At 41.8% G+C, this 15794-nt stretch overlaps 1 protein-coding gene across 9 annotated transcripts; it reads left to right on the top strand.

The window, feature by feature from the left end:
* The first annotated feature begins 1792 nt into the window (after window positions 1-1792).
* On the top strand, window positions 1793-15246 carry GP9 (glycoprotein IX platelet). Of its 9 annotated transcripts, none has more exons than XM_054975385.1 (4): window positions 6494-6802; window positions 11340-11423; window positions 11956-12093; window positions 14311-15246. In XM_054975385.1, exon 4 carries the CDS (start codon window positions 14312-14314, stop codon window positions 14852-14854), a length of 543 nt encoding a protein of 180 aa, XP_054831360.1. In that variant the 5' UTR covers window positions 6494-6802; window positions 11340-11423; window positions 11956-12093; window position 14311; the 3' UTR covers window positions 14855-15246. The 9 variants fall into 9 exon arrangements, with proteins under 9 accessions (XP_054831355.1, XP_054831354.1, XP_054831362.1 ...); XM_054975382.1 differs by having other exon boundaries at window positions 11340-11530; XM_054975380.1 differs by lacking the exons at window positions 6494-6802; window positions 11340-11423; window positions 11956-12093 and adding exons at window positions 1793-1846; window positions 4413-5083 and having other exon boundaries at window positions 14311-14369.
* Window positions 15247-15794: the final 548 nt, after the last annotated feature.

Raw genomic sequence — 15794 nt, 5'->3', positions numbered from 1 at the left:
GCACTATGAAATCACAGTACCAGCATGCTGTACGTATTTGGTGCAGCACTATTTGGAATACTGTATACCTTTCTGGATACTGCATCTCAAAAAAGATATTGTAGAGCTGGAAAGGTTATTGAAATTAATGAAAGGGTTGGAGCACCTTATCTGAACGGAAATGCTAAGCCATTTGTGGTTTTTCAGTTTAGAAACAAGGAAACTCAGGGGGAAATGGTAGAAGTTTATAAAATTATATATGGGTGAAGCAAGTGGACAGGCAGAATTACTTTTCCCTCTCCAAAAATGTGAGAGCTCAGTCAGTATCATCCAGTGAAACTGATCAGTAGTAGATTCAAGACAGGTAAAAAAGCCCAATGAACATGGGCTCTCCAGGATGGGATGATGGTTACTAGCTTCAAAGGAGGACTAGACAAATTCATGGAGAATAAGTCCCTCGGTGACTATTAGCTATAATGGCTAGGTGGAACCTCCACGCTCAGAGGCAGCATTTTGTCGGGGCAGCAGAGGGGGAAAATGTTGCTTTCATGTGCTATTTGTGAGCTTTCTGGAGCCATCTGGCTGGCCACCGTGGGAACACAATGCTTGCTCTGTTCTAGCAGGGCTCTTCAATGTTTTTAATGAAAGGGAAAGGAAGAAATTACGTGATTCCATGCTCCATGTTTTCCTTCCCAACCACAAGGTTTACCAACATTGCTTTTCAACAAGTCAAAGCTAAGATTATCAAGATGCCGAATTGCTGTGGTAATCCAGATCCAGAGGAGTTAGCCATGTTAGTCTGTAGTAGCAAAAATAGAAAAGAGTCCAGTAGCACCTTTAAGACTAACCAACTTTACTGTAGCATAAGCTTTCGAGAATCACAGTTCTCTTCTTCAGATGCAACTGAAGAAGAGAACTGTGATTCTCGAAAGCTTATGCTACAGTAAAGTTGGTTAGTCTTAAAGGTGCTACTGGACTCTTTTCTGTGGTAATTCAAATTACTATGTTCGCTAATGGGATGAAGTAAACAGCAAATTCACAGAAGGCTAGAATACACAGAAGTTGAGGGGTTTCATGGCAAACTGCTATCCTCAAATGACATTAAACTGATCTAAAGCAGTTCAAGTAGAATCACTACTTGTTTTGACCAGTAATGAATTCCTAGGTGAGCAACTCTCAGAATCAAACTAGGTGTGATGCTTGGTGATCTGTGACTGAATTTTCATAGCACTTTTAAGTGGAAATAGAAGACACAAGAGGGGCATCTTAGATGGAACTATATAGCTGTGGGGGGAGGGGAGGCTTTAACATTCTCACTGCCATAGTTCTGCCACACAGAACAGACACACACCGGCTGATTCTGCACACGTTGGATAATGCACTTTCAATGCACTTTATCAATCATTTGAGGTGGATTTTTTGTTCCGCACACGAAAAAATCCATTCCAAATGATCTATAAAGACGATTGGAAGTGCATTATCCAACGTGTGCGGAATCAGCCACCATCTGATGCTGTATTAGCCCTTGAAGGAAAATGGTGAGATGAGAAACTAACCATTTCAACTTGCTAAAACATGTTAACTGCCTTTTAAAGAGATAGCAAAACAGTGACACCAGTATTTAAAATTATTTCCTGTTGATTTCTGAAACCAATCTGAAAATAGGTAAAACAAAAGAACAGTTCATATGGAATCCCAGCAGTATGAATTTGCAAAGGCAGCCCGTGTTGGGTTAGATAATGAAGAAGGCTTGGCTTCTGCAGTAAGAGCATTATAAATTCATTTCCTTCCTGAAGTTCATCAACTCATTCCTTTGGTCCGTTGCTGCAAACTTGCAAAAGACAGCTCCATTTTCTAAAAATAAAAGGTAAGGATATATTGCATCAGTTTTCTAGCTGGCAGTTCAACAAGATGTTTTTTCTTGATTACCATTGCTTTACTACCTTATTAAACTACATAGACTTCAGTAGGGCAGTATTTGCTTTGCCTTCTTTTAGGCATACAGAAACCTGCTTTTTGATCAGGAAAGTTATCTTTTTAGTTTCCAAACAAATAGCATGAGATCTTTGATAGTTTTGTGCAACCAAATCCAGCCATTTTTTTCTACTGAAAGGTGTTCCTCTTCTGTGGACAGCATTTGTAATCCTTCCAAAGGTTTCCTACAACAGACTTTCCTGTAACAGGGTGTCCGGGAGTGAAACAGCTGAGTCCATACAAACCCAGAGGCCACCTCTTGGATTGCTGTAAGGTTTCTTGTTTGAACTGCATTCCTCATTAGTTGCAACTCTTGACTGCTTACAACTTTTCGCTGCATCACATCGGGTGCTTGATAGAAGACAAAGTTGGCGAAAGCGGGGAGAGAAAAGGAACCTTGGGGAGCCATTCAGAAATTTCAGCAGCTAACATTGGCTTGGTCCTATACAGCATCTTCCTACCAGAAGAGCCAGTGTGGTGTAGTACTAGTGGCTGGAGTGTTGGGCTAGGATCTGGGAGACTCAAGTTTAAATTTCACTCTACCAGGGAGGCACACTGGGTGAACGTGGGCCAATCACACTCTCTCAACCCAACCTACTTCACAAGGTGGTTGTGAAGGTAAAATGGAGGAGAGGAGAATGACGCAAGCTGCTTTCAGTTCCAATTAGGGAGGAAAGGCAGAGTGCAAATAAAAATGAATAAAATAACACTACTTTCATAGCAGGGTTCAGATAGTTAATCACGTCTGGGTCATTGACTAGTCTTCCACAGCCATATGTTCTTCTCTCCAAATCCCATTAACATGTGGGGGGGGGGACATGTTTCATTCCCAAAGCATACGGTCATGTAGTGATGCTTCCTCCTTCCTTTATTCCACTGCCAATAGACTCTGTCTTTACTGTCTTGAAAGAGATAAGTTAAAACTTACCTACTTGTAATCTGTGCTTTTACCAATAGGAAATTTGGTTCTGGAGTAAATGGGACTATAAAGATGTAAGCATTTGGAAAATTGCCTCCTAATAGATAAAAACTAACACCATTTTCTTCAATGAGCCTTTAAATATATTATAAACCTTTTGGAATTATACATTTTCCTCAGTTTAAGTCTTTCTAATATTTGCAATGACAAAACCTGAAAAGACCTTTTATACACCATTTTTATTACATATTACATAGAATTGTTTACGCAATCCATTTTAAAACTCAGACAAATAAACAATTTTAATATATTGACAGATTTTTATTACTAATAGGTATATGGCACATCATGTGCATTTTGAGATATCACATCACATCACTAAGTAATATGTCTGGTGCTGAAGTCATAGTCCATGGGTAGTCACTCAGTGGCTCTATAGCCACATATGGCTTTTCTGAGTATCATTCCCCACAATGGGACCCACCCCATGTCCCAGGAAAGTGTGCATGGCCAGTAGGGCTTGTTGTTACTACCTCAAGACATTGCAGGGATTGAAGGATAGGAAAGCTGCAAGCCTTCATGAGCTGTGGACCAGAGATGGATCTCAAGGTCTCATCCTCTCCATCAACCCCCCACGCTTTTCATCAGCCTCCATGCTCTCATCTCAACATCCAGGAGGCAGAAAAAGCTGGCTGCAAAGAAGAAAAACCACCACAACTGTAGCTAGCCACCCAGTAATACAGAAAGCTGTCTATAGTGGAATGTGGTGGCTTTACTCATCTTTCTCCACTGTCAGCGTGCTTTCCTGTGGGAGCCTTGCAATCTCACTGAGCTACTGTGCCTCATGCTGAGAAGCATGTGGGAAGGTAGACAGAGAGGGAAACCCTTCTCTGTACTCCACATACACAAGGAGCTGGCTAAAGTTCAACATTGGTGGTGAGAAGCAACCCTACATGCTCCAAGGCACTCTGATAATTAAAAAGGTTATCGTTATATATTTAATATTAATAGTTATATTATTGCATGGGTACTTTTGGTGGGAGAGTGCACATGGCTTGCAGTCATCATGTGGGTCTTTTGGCTGATGGTAAATGTGAATGTGGCTCTGCATGAGCCATGAAGTGAGTACCACTGCCACAGCCTGTAGTCTCAAATATTCTGGTATTTCAGGGACATAAATTAGGACTGTAGCCAGGAGTCTCTGAACTTCTGTCTAAGCACAACTATCTTAGTCCCTATTTAGTCATATACTTCAAGCAATTCAATTTGTGGTAATAATGGGTTTAAACTGTATTTACAATGAGTTGGGTAATAATACAAGAACAACAGAAGCCGATGCACAGATTACTTGCTCCTTTGCTTTTGTTACTTCTGTATAGCATCCAAAGATACTAGTAGTGCTGTATTATTTAGGAGCAATTTGTACATTTGTATTTCCAGAAAATTCAGAATTTTCTATGGGCAGATTGAACTGCACAAATTTTTCCCTTCTGGCTTATCTAGAACAACCCTTGACACTGTACATATTCTTGTCCTGCAGCTACCAGCATGAACAAGGGACTGCTCTTGTTCCTGCTCTTGTGCAGAGTCGAATCCAAGCCCTGCCCTCCCTGTTTGTGTGAGCCACTGCCAGGAAAGCTGGGTTGGCGAATCGATTGTGCTTCTGTGGGGCTGAAGGAGATGCCTGTCTTGTCAATTGACATCCTAATTCTTGAGATGCAAAACAACAATTTGACCACAGTCCTTCCTGGCACACTGGACATCTTGAGAAAAGTAGAGAAAGTGAATTTTTCCAACAATCCTTGGAACTGTGACTGCTCCATTTTATATTTCAAAATGTGGCTGGAAGACTTCCACAAAGCTTCTCTTGCCAATGTTACATGCGCAGGCCCAGCTTCTGTCAAGATGAGAGCCTTGAGCCACCTGAGTGGGAATGACCTGAAAGGATGTCAGAAGCCTCTCCCCATCAGCTGCCTTGATTTCCTTTGGAGGGACGTTCTACTCATTGCTATTGCAGTGCTGGTCTTGATTTTAGTGGTGTGCACTCTGCAGTACTCCAGAAAATTAGCCAACAAATCTACTAAACAGCAGCATTCTTCTGAAATTCCACTGCTGCAGATTCATGACATGGAAGATCGGAAGTCAAAATGAGGCACTCTTTAATAAGAATACTAAAAGTCATCTGATAAGGAGGAAACATTTGTACAAAAAGTAAGCCTGCGCTGCCATAACTTGTTGTAAAGAAAAAGCATCAATTGCATTTTGTCAGAAATATGGGGGGGGGGAGGTGGGATGGTGAGTGGGGACTAAGTTTTGGGCCATAGGGACCTAGTCCAAGCCCCTGTCCCTCTAGCCATCAGGCCAGTTCTGGAGGTGAGGCAACCAAGGGCAGGTCTAAAAGAGGACTTCTTTCCTCTGGTCCAGTCTGTTCCAGACATACAAAAGAGAGGGCAGACAGAAGCAGGCTGGGCTCTTAGTACCTCCTTTGTCATCTGTTAAATAAAACATGTTTATGTGCAAAAAGTAAGTGTATGCATCCATGATGAAATGGCTCTTGTGGCAAAGAAAGAATTTCAGCTGTATTTTGTTTGCTATTGTTGGTTACGTTAAAACTCCCACCATGGCCTTGTTATGTTTCCTGAAATAGTGCCTGTCACTGGAATAATACCAATTACAATCAAGTTCTGTTTGCTGTGAAATGTATTACTGCATATGCAAACACTGCAGCATATGGAAATGCTTCCTCATGCACTATGGCTTCTGCTAACTGCAGCAGCACCTGGTCAGGTCTAGAGAGTTAGTAAAACAGGTGCTGTGGCAACCATTTCCTAAGTTCTACCAAAACAGAGCCATCTTTATGAAGCGGGTGCACTTCAAGTTCTTCAGTTAAACAGGATGCCAGACCAAAGAACCTTAAACTCTCCCTCCCACCCCCTCTCGCTCTCTCCCTCTCCCTCCCTCTCTCTCTCTCTCACACACACACACACATTCTTCAAAATAAGGACTGGAGTGGGGTTCACTTGGCATTTAAAACAGGATTGTGCTGCAGTTTTTGTACGTGTGTGTAACAGCAAATGATCATACAGCACAACTTGAAGTTTGCTGCATCAACAAATATGGATTGGAGGCGAAACATATGACGTGCGTTAAGGTTTGTGTCAGTATCTAGTCTTGTTTAACATTTTTTAAAAAATGGTTGGCTTTTAGGCATGGAAAGAAATTCAGAATGTTTTATACAGTGCTCTGTATTAAAATGAGTTGCTTTACGCTGTATACAGGCAATTGAAGGGGTACAATGGAAGGAAAGGTCTGACTCCTGATTTCCTAGTCTGTCACTCAATTAAAATGGCAGAAGAAGCCTTTACTTACCCAAATGCCACTGGATACCTAAAAACTAATATGTTCATTGCTAATGCACTTTGTCTCCACCGCTGAGGAAGTGTTTATATTGTGAAGACAAGTACAGAACTGAATACAACATACAGGGCAGAATGCAACAGCTTTGCTGTGGCAAACAAGCAGAGAGCCCGGATGGGAGTCCGTGAAGAACAGCAGCCACTGCAATAAGCAGAATTCTGCTTATCAGGTCCAAACCAGCATGCCTTTATCTAGGGAATCCTTGCAGAAAGCAGCTAAAAAGCCTACAGAGGGAGAGAGCATAGCCAGTTTATCTAGACCGACCACTTCTTTCATGAGCCCTAAACCACTTCCCACACAGCTCAGTAAATTGAGCTGCGTAGCCTACACTGTAATGATTGCAGTTCTTGTTGTCACAACCCACAAAAGCAAGAATTTACTATCACCTATTGCTATAATTATCATGTACTGAAAAATGCCATGGGTCCTGTAGGAAAAAAATACTTTAAAAGCAGAAATAAAAGAATGCAAAGCTGTGGACTGACTGGATCCCTCATGTGCTTGGGACGTGAGGTAAGTGCCGTATATAAAAAACTGGTGGTCCAGGTGTAATGGGGAAGCAGGGAAGAGGAGACCTCAGGTCAAGAACTGAACTGAGCCGTAAGCTCTAGAAAATCCAGGATAGTTACAGCTCAGGTTTCTGTTTGATATCACCATTGAGCTTTTCAGTATTTTAACCAGTTCTGCATTTTTGGTGTTCAATTATCATCATTTCCCCACAAAACTGTAGAGTATAAACAGAATTTATTTTGCAAACCTTTATTTCTTAATCTACATCTAATAAATAATGGGTTAATGTAACTGACGATTAAAATACTATTGCATAAAACACTTTTATTAAGCTTGGATAAAAGTACCTGCTATGTTTAAAAAATTGAAAATAAAGACAGTAATGCCCTGCTTTATTAACATAACAGGTTTAGATTGTTTAATAAATCATAATCAAGGAAATAGCATTAATGTTTTTTATTAACTAACATTTTCATTCTAGGTATATATAAATTATGTCTTAATGAATTTTTTCCTATGTATTTCATGCATCATAGTTTTGTGCTTATTCCATATGGATAAGCCTTTAACACCTTGGGAGGGGAGCAAGATTCTCTCTGTTTAGAAGCAGCTGGGCAGCAGTGGGCATTCTGTAAGTCATTTTGAGTCTGGCTAAGATTCAAAAGGGACTTTGCTTGCAGATGGTTGAAGCTTTTCAAGCAAGGAAAGTTCACTCCCCCCACCTCAGCCAATTCAGCAGCCCGGTAACCCAAGCAGCTGCTTACTGTGTCAAATCAGAGAAGGGCAGCAATGCAAGAGGAGGCAACAAGAATGGCTTGGAGCTGCCACCCCACAGACATGTGCTGCCCCCCCACCGATCCTGGGTAGCCTGTGCTTTACCCCTGGATCTGCTGGAGCATCACTTTTGTGCTTTTTCAGGTCCCCATCCAAATCCCACCTTTCTTATGTGTGTTTCAGGCAAGTCTTCATTTAAATGCAGAGTCACTGCCAATACACAGCACTTAACTAGATAAACTAATGGTCTGACTCAGAACAAAACACTTTAGCAGACATACCAAAAGGAAAAGCAGGGGTGGATTCTGAAGCAAAACCAGCCCTGGAAAAGGCTAATCAGAGTTCCCCCTTACATGCCTCTGGTCAGGTTTAAATTTGAAGCCTAGCAGGTCAAAGGGCACAAAACTAAGAAGTGTCCAGAGGCAGCAAGAAATGGGTGGGGATGTGCGGGTGAAGGGTTGAGTCTTCCCTTGTGCAGAATCCAAAGCTGAGTTTTTATCTCCAAGGAGCTCAGGGTAACGTACATAGTTCTCACCTCCCTCATTTTATTCTCACAAGAACCATGTGACCTATAGTAGGCTGACACAAAGAGAGAGAGAGAGAGTGCATGCATGTGCACAATGGGCTAAAGATTATTAAGCAACCTTCATGGCTGAAAGGGGATTTGCCTCATCCCAGCTCCTAGCTCAGCACTATGTCACATAATTTCAGATGGGTATCCATGTTGGTCTGCAGTAGAAGGGCAAGATTCAAATCCAGTTGCATATTAAATCTCCAGGGTATGAGCTTTTGAGAGTCAAAGTATCTGACGAAGGTTGCTTTGACTCTCAAAAGCTCATACTCTGGAAATCTTGTTGGTCTCTAAGGTGCAACTGGACTTGAATCTTGCTCTTCCACTACATCACAGTGGCTGACAAATATTTAGATGAGTTTGCCTGTGAGTGTGGTGAGAAGAAAACTGAAAACTTGGAAAGTCACAGATAGTATTATTTGCGTTCCATAGTCTTTTAATTAAACTGTTTATATTTTTTCCTTTATAATGTACGTGTGTGGGGATCTCTTTGAGATATGGCCCTCCCCTTCCTCATGGATGCTTTTTAAGACCAAATAACACATCTGGCATTCCAATCACAGAACACCAGCATCACATATAGTTGAGTCTTTGTCAAAGTCCAAGTCTGAAGTTGTTTTAATATCTTTTGAAAATAATAGTCACATTGGCCATTTCCACTTGTCTCCCCCTCCCGAAAAATAGCGCAAAACTTACAGAATGACATGCCTTCATGGTGTGATTTTCCATCATGGCTTTGCTTTGTGGCACGTTTTCTGACGTCATTGCGTCATGAAGCAAAGTCATGTCGGGAAATCGCCCCATGAAGGTGTGTTGATTCGTAAGTTTTGCACTATTTTTCGGGAGGGGGAGAAGACTTGTGGAAATGGCCATTGTATTTTGTAAATGCCCACAGATATTTTTCACATATTTTACAATAATTTAGAGTGGATGTATTTATATACCCAAAATATAGCAACCATGTTTTCTACATTTTCACCCTGGGACACTGAAATAATAAAACCATTCAAACATATATGTATGTATACATTGATTAACAACTAGATGCATAAACACTGTTCTGAGTTTGTGGGGGAGCATCAGTGTAGCTTTGCTGTTGAAATTTTTTTACTAGGGAAAGATTCTGTGGCATATCTATGTATTCTCACCCTAGTATTATACCTTAATGAACTAAGAGAACAGTGGTATAATAAAGAAACTGGTCCCAGATGTATTGGGTGACTGACTCTCTGCAACGTCTCTGGACAAGTAACCAGAATTTTGACTTCAAATGAAGATTCCTCTAATTATATCCTAATGAGGTATCAGAATCTCAGTTTAGAGACAGGAGTTTGGGGGACGGGGACGGGCTCTATCTAGTTCATGATATAGCTTTCTATATCTCAGGCCTTGTCTTGGTTTCAGCAGGCTCAGGCAATTTGTCTAATACAAGAGGCGATTCATCTAATACACTACAGCCCAACTGCCTGCTAAACTCACACGAAAATAACAGAGAACCACCTGAATGAAACTAGCAGAAAAACCAGCTCCAGTCTGTTGTTAGGGCTACTGGGAAATGTCACTTTGTTTGAAGCAGAAGGCAAAGGCATTCAGTTCCTGACCTGAATCTATACACTGTAGACTCTTCTCCCCATTACAGAAACTCAGCGGCACCTTAAAGACTAACAGTGTTTATTCCAGCATGAACTTTCATGTGTCAGAACTCACTTCCCTAGAAAGAAAATAATTATCCTCTTTTTTATGCAGATAATTACATAAGGGGGAGATCAAAAATCAGAAGTGTTTTTCTATGTTAGAGACTTGTTCACATATAATGGATGATGACAGGTCAGAGATGCAAGCCTCTCTCACATCCTACAATAAAGATAAAACGAAAATGTTTATAATGTAAGGTAAACAACAAACTAATTAATGAAGCAGTGTTATGAAAGTAAAGGATTATCATATGATAAAACTCATTAAGAGCAATCTGTTAAAGTTTCTTAAAAGTAGGTCCTGTTAGGTTGTTAGAAAGGGGGGGGTGGAGGAAGATGGTGCCGGCTTACAACATTCCCCTTCTGCCTGCGCCCAGGCAATTCTGGTGATTTGTGTGTCCCTTCTTCAGTGGGAATTACTTCCAAGTGAACATGGATCAGATGCTGGCTGCAATACTAAGCATAGCATTAAAGAGGTAGTAGGTTTGGATTCAATTTTTTTTTTTAAGTGGACTAGGCTGGAGCTGCCAGAGAAGCCCAGAGAAAAAATTGAGGAATCCTTCCTTCAGGGCAGGACTAGCCATCCCATCCCATTGGCTAGTCTTGTTTTCTCTCCTTGCTCTCTATTTAGGAGTATGCAGGAAAAAAACAAGTATTTTTTTGTATTCCTGATATCTGGGTCAGATTCTTTAATTGGGTTCAGTTTTATTAGAGAATCCCAAATATATCCAGCCATTATTCCATAGGAAGAAAACTATCTGGGATGCATTTTTTTCAAGCAAACGCCACCAAATTTGCAAGGAGCCTATCCCTTTTTGTCCATTAAAGACATCCCCCCTCCCCCAAGTTTCAAGTAGATTGGACCCAGGGGTGTAGTTCTATAGACCCTTGAACAAGTTGCTGTCAGCCACTCTCCATTGTTTCCTATCAGAGAAAAAATTCCAAGGCTTTCCAGGACAAAGAAACACAAAGGGGCAACTCTGCCCCCAACCTCTGGCCAAAAGCCAATCCCAATACAAGTCCCACTCCAAATGCAAGCTGAACCAACAAACCCCAACAGAACCCGACTGAAGCAAGGGAACCAATATCAAATTAGAGAATCACTCTGGAACCGAAGCAAGAGTACCAACATCAAACTAGAGAATCCCACCCAAACCAAACTGAAACAAGGGACACTGTAACAAGTAAATAAATTTTGCTTTAGCAATCCCCCCCACAAGAAGCAACAAGTAAATAAGCAGCAAGCAACTGCTTAAGCACGCTCCCCCCAAGAACAACTAGAAAGCCCCAAAGCAAGCTTTAAACTGCTTGAGCTGCATTTACTGGATGAAACCATATATATTCAGTTTTATCAAGCATTAATGCATTCAGTATCCCAATGTTATCTGGGATTCTCTCATCTGATTGGGTATACCTGGATAATGCCAATATAGCCATTATCCAGGTATATATTTGGTGTACTGATGTCTAATTGCACACCCCTAACTCTGTTTCTTTGTAGGTGCATCTGCTGGTTGCCATGATTGATGGTCCCTCTAACCTTGCCACCAGCCCTGCAGGACAGAGGCCCACTGGCATTGTCCTGGTATGATTAATGGCTAGTCCACCCTTGAGGAAAGGAACTGACTATTAGACAACCATGTGTTGTACTACCTTTTTCTTCCAGTGCAATAAAAAATGTTAGTCTTCAAGGTACCACATCACTTTTCTGTCATTTCTGTAGCAATAGAATAACATGGTGACCCCAGTGGAACACATTTCTTATCTCTCAGCTGCTAGTACTGATTGTACTAATCTCATACTGTGGAATCTGCCTTGAGTCTCAGTGAGAAAGGCAGACTATAAATGACATAAATAAAATAAAATAAATAAATAAATAGTAGTACAGTTCAATGGACCTTGCATGTTCCAAAGCAACATGCCTCTGATTAACATGGCAAGAAATCTTTAAAACGCCACAATGTCACAATAACTTTTTTTTTAAAAAAAGCACAACCTCTCCCCACCCAAGCCATGCAGAGGAATAATGTTAGCCATGAGGGGTTAAAACAAGAAAATGTGGATAGGACCTTCAAGTCCCATAAATCGCACTTTGTTTGCATTCTTTCCCAAACCAGGATTGGGAATGACCAGAACAAAGCAGAGGAAAAGCACAAAATGGATGATTAGGGGATGATGTTGTGTGGATGCTTTTAAAAAACCTGCCCTGGTTTGGATGCCAAACAAGAGCAAAACCCTGTAGGGAAGGAAGTTACGTAAGATGCTTCTTATTTATTTACTTGATTTATCATCTGCTTGTGTTCTGTTCTTGATCTGGTTGACTATGGATTTGGTCTGTACCTATTTTAGAGATAATTTAGAGTCAAATGGGCTGAATACTATTTTTTTGTCCTGTTGCTTCTTTTTGATTAAGGCATGTGCAAAGTGAATGGGTAGCACATCCGTGGCGCAGCAACAGCATCCTTTCATCTCTGGTAAAAGGAAGGGCTCATTAAGCTAAAGGAAATAACTTTAAATATTTTTAGTTTGTGGCAGCAGACACTTAGCTCTTAGATTGCTGAATGCTTTCTCTGGCAGATGTTTATTAACTTTCATAATTAAAAAATTGTAACTTAAATTTGTTTGTAATTTACTGTTTGTTAGGAGTTTAATAGCACAAGAGTGATGAACACAAATAATTTCACTTTTATTAGGGTCATCAAGTAGCACATGCTAGCCCAGCTGCCACTGTACGTTTTGTGGTTTCCTCTCATTTTTAATCATGAAATAATCAATCGCTATATTCATAACTTTTAATTTTCGTACTTTAAGTGTTATATCTAGGACTGGCTTCAGGTTTTAGGAGGTCTTGGACAAGATGCCCTGCTGAGAGCATTTTACCCCACTGTACAGAATACTCGTTCACAGGGATTAGAGGGCACCCTTTCATGCTCCTTCAAGAGCCCTTTTCAGGCGCTGTGTTTCCATTGTTCCTATCTCACATAATGGGAAAGCATGCTATGCATGATTATCTCAGTAAATGCGACAATTATGTTGCTGGAAAAATGCAATGCACATATAATGCAGTTTTCAGATTGCATGCACTGAAATGTGCATGCAAAATGTGTATGTTGCCCTTTTCGAACAAAATGGTGACTGCGGATACAGTGGATCCACAGTACATTTTGTGTTCTCTCAGTATGTGGGATAGGAGCTTCAGAAATGTAATGCCTGCAATGGGGTAAGCTCTGTCCATGCCTGCAGAGTGAAAAAGGGACGTGAAGAAGCCACTCTACCCTGCCATCCTCAGGAGTCTTTCCTATTAGGAAATGGAAGATCATGCCAGAAATCTCTGCAACATCACAGCTGAGAATGAATGGAGGTGAGCAACTGTCGGCAAAGAACAGCAAAATGTCTAAGGGTGGGTGATGGCTGCTGTTTGTTGCTGCCAGCTGCTCACTCTTCTGAACAGGTAGATAGTGACTGAAAACAGCATCGGCCTGCTGTCCCTTCTTTACCCTCTCCCTCTGAGAGGCAGCTTCTGGCCACCAGTGCTGCTCACTTGCTTCCATGCATGCTTCACAAAGAGTGTGAAAAACCTAGGGCTAACTGTACTTGGTGTAATGTAGTGATACTTAATCAGGACTGGGGAGCATATGTGGCTCTTTGACATGCCACTTGTGGGTCTTCTGAGCACTGTTCCCCAATGTGTCACCTGCCCCATGTTTCAGGAAAGCAGACAAGGCCCTTGCCTGGTGGGCTTGTAGCTGGCAGGTGGTTCCCACTTCAAAACAACTTCTGCCAGAGGATGGGTAACCTGCAAGCCTTCCTGAGGGGCAGGCCTCATGCCAGGGTTGGAAGTAAACATGGTCCTTTTGGTTGAACTGTGAACATGGGTTTCCGGTCCAGATGCCTAATTGGTACTGTGGGTGTTATGTATATTTGTTGCCACCTGGTGGCCAAGTTGCAGATAATTCTGTTTAGAAGGTAGATCAAGCATGCCCCTGGAGTAGGGAGGGGGACAGAGCCTACATGGATGCCTTGCTTAATCCTTGTAAAGTGTGATGCAAATAAAACAGAGTTATACCCAGGGCTTTATGAGCTGGTGCACGGTACCAGCACTTCTTTCAGCCAGGAGGCTTGGGTCCACAAGGTGGTGAACCTCACAAATACTGACACCTCTTCTTTTTTAAAGAAAAAAGGCACGGGTTATATTGTAGCATTGATGGTGTGGCCCCCAAATATCACACCTGGGACAGGGTAGTGCAGGTTTTATGCTTCATGGAAATGTAGGAATATTTGGGACATCAAGTAAAGTCCACAGCCAGAAGGGAAACAAAACAATTGATTCAGTACCGAAGCATCAAGACATTATTATTTCCCATTTAAATTAGAAATCTCCATTAAGATTTTTCTTGCAAAACATTGTGCAATAGTTCATTAATTTACCTTGTCTTATTTCATTGCACTGATGTCGTGTTCTCAATTTTCAGAATGGTCACATGTCAAGGATTACTGATATTTCTGTTCCTTGAAACCAGCTATGCAAGCTCCTGTCCTGATGTCTGCACATGCTCTCCTTCAAATAGCCAACCACTAAAAGTAGACTGTAGCTTCAGAGAACTGGAGACTCTTCCACTTATACCCAATTCAACACAAGAACTGTACCTCCAGCACAATAACTTGGAATCAATACCTGCAGGAGCATTTGATTACCTTCAGGGGTTAAATGTCATCAATTTGTCTAGCAATCCATGGCATTGTGACTGTGGACTCTGGTACTTGAAAAACTGGATGGAAGACCAAGCAGGAGGCCTGCATAGCAGCGGTGTGAAATGCTCCAGTCCTCCTTCACTTCGCCAGAAACCTATGTCTGAGCTAACAAATGAACTTACTTCATGCTCCAGTCCCACAAAATGTTGTTTTGATTTCTTGTACATTGATGCATTCCTCCTCGTTCTTGTTACTGTCTGGTTTAGTTTTCTGATTGGGAGTTTCATGATGGTAAAAAAGATTAAATTTATAATGAAAATCTGAAGCAATAGCATAGAGCTTCCTGGTATGTTACCTTCAACTTCCAATCAACTGAAAAGAAGACAGGGAAGAGTTTGGGCCTGTTCATCATTAGGGATGTGTGATCCATGATTCATCATGAACCAGCAAAATAACCAGATTTATGCCTATGTGGCATAATCTGGCTATACTGGATCATATAAGAGAATCCCAGAGCAGACTGAGGGAACTAAACTCTGCTGGGCAGGATTATTTGGTTGTAGGCAGCTGCCACAGGTAGCCACAGCAGAGGTGGAGTAGCAGTGAGTGAGAAGTAGTGGTGCGAGTGAGAGGGCCCTGGCATGAATGGAGGCAAGCTGCACCCTGTGGCAGGAGAGTGGGTAAGTCTGGAGGGGTGAGGGAGGAGGCAGCAGGCAGAGTAGATTCCCATCTCGCACCTCTGCCCCAACCCAAGCTCCAAAAGAGCCCTTCAAGCCACTGCCGGCGACTGCCTTTTAAACTCCAGCAAGCTTCACCCTCCCCTTTCAGTTTTGGTCCAGCATTCTTTAGTTTGACATTGGAGTTCTCTGATTTAACATTGAGGTTCTCTGGTTTGAAGTTGGTTATCCTGCTTTGCTTTGTTAGTTCAGCTTGTTTGGGAGTGGGACTTGCATTTGGACTGGCTTTTGGTCAAGGATTGCCTTTGTTTAAGGTTTCCCTTTTCCTGGAACCCTTGGAAATGTTTCCCCCATAGGAAACAATGGAAAGGGAAAGGGGGCAGTTTCTTCAGGGGCCCCTAGTACTGGACCCCAGGGCCCAATTTTCCTGTAAATGGGGGGGGGGGTCTTTAGTAGACAGTTGGGAGTAGGTTTTCTGCAAATTTGGTGGAGTTTGATTGGGGAAAAATCCCCCCAGGCAGGTTTCCCCATAGGGAATAATGGCTGGATAAATTTGGGATTCTCTAACTGGATTAGGGAACCTGACC

Source organism: Eublepharis macularius, chromosome 4 (genome assembly GCF_028583425.1).
Source record: "Eublepharis macularius isolate TG4126 chromosome 4, MPM_Emac_v1.0, whole genome shotgun sequence".
NCBI lineage: Eukaryota > Metazoa > Chordata > Lepidosauria > Squamata > Eublepharidae > Eublepharis > Eublepharis macularius.
Note: the sequence above shows the minus strand (reverse complement) of the source record. Positions and strands in the feature narration are given on the sequence as shown.

Coding starts and splice junctions, on each gene's coding strand:
- GP9 (XM_054975379.1), top strand. CDS start 4,995: ATGACATGGAAGATCGGAAGTCAAAATGAGGCACTCTTTAATAAGAAT. Junction 5,084..14,310: donor AGGAAACATTTGTACAAAAA/GTAAGCCTGCGC, acceptor CTCAATTTTCAG/AATGGTCACATGTCAAGGAT.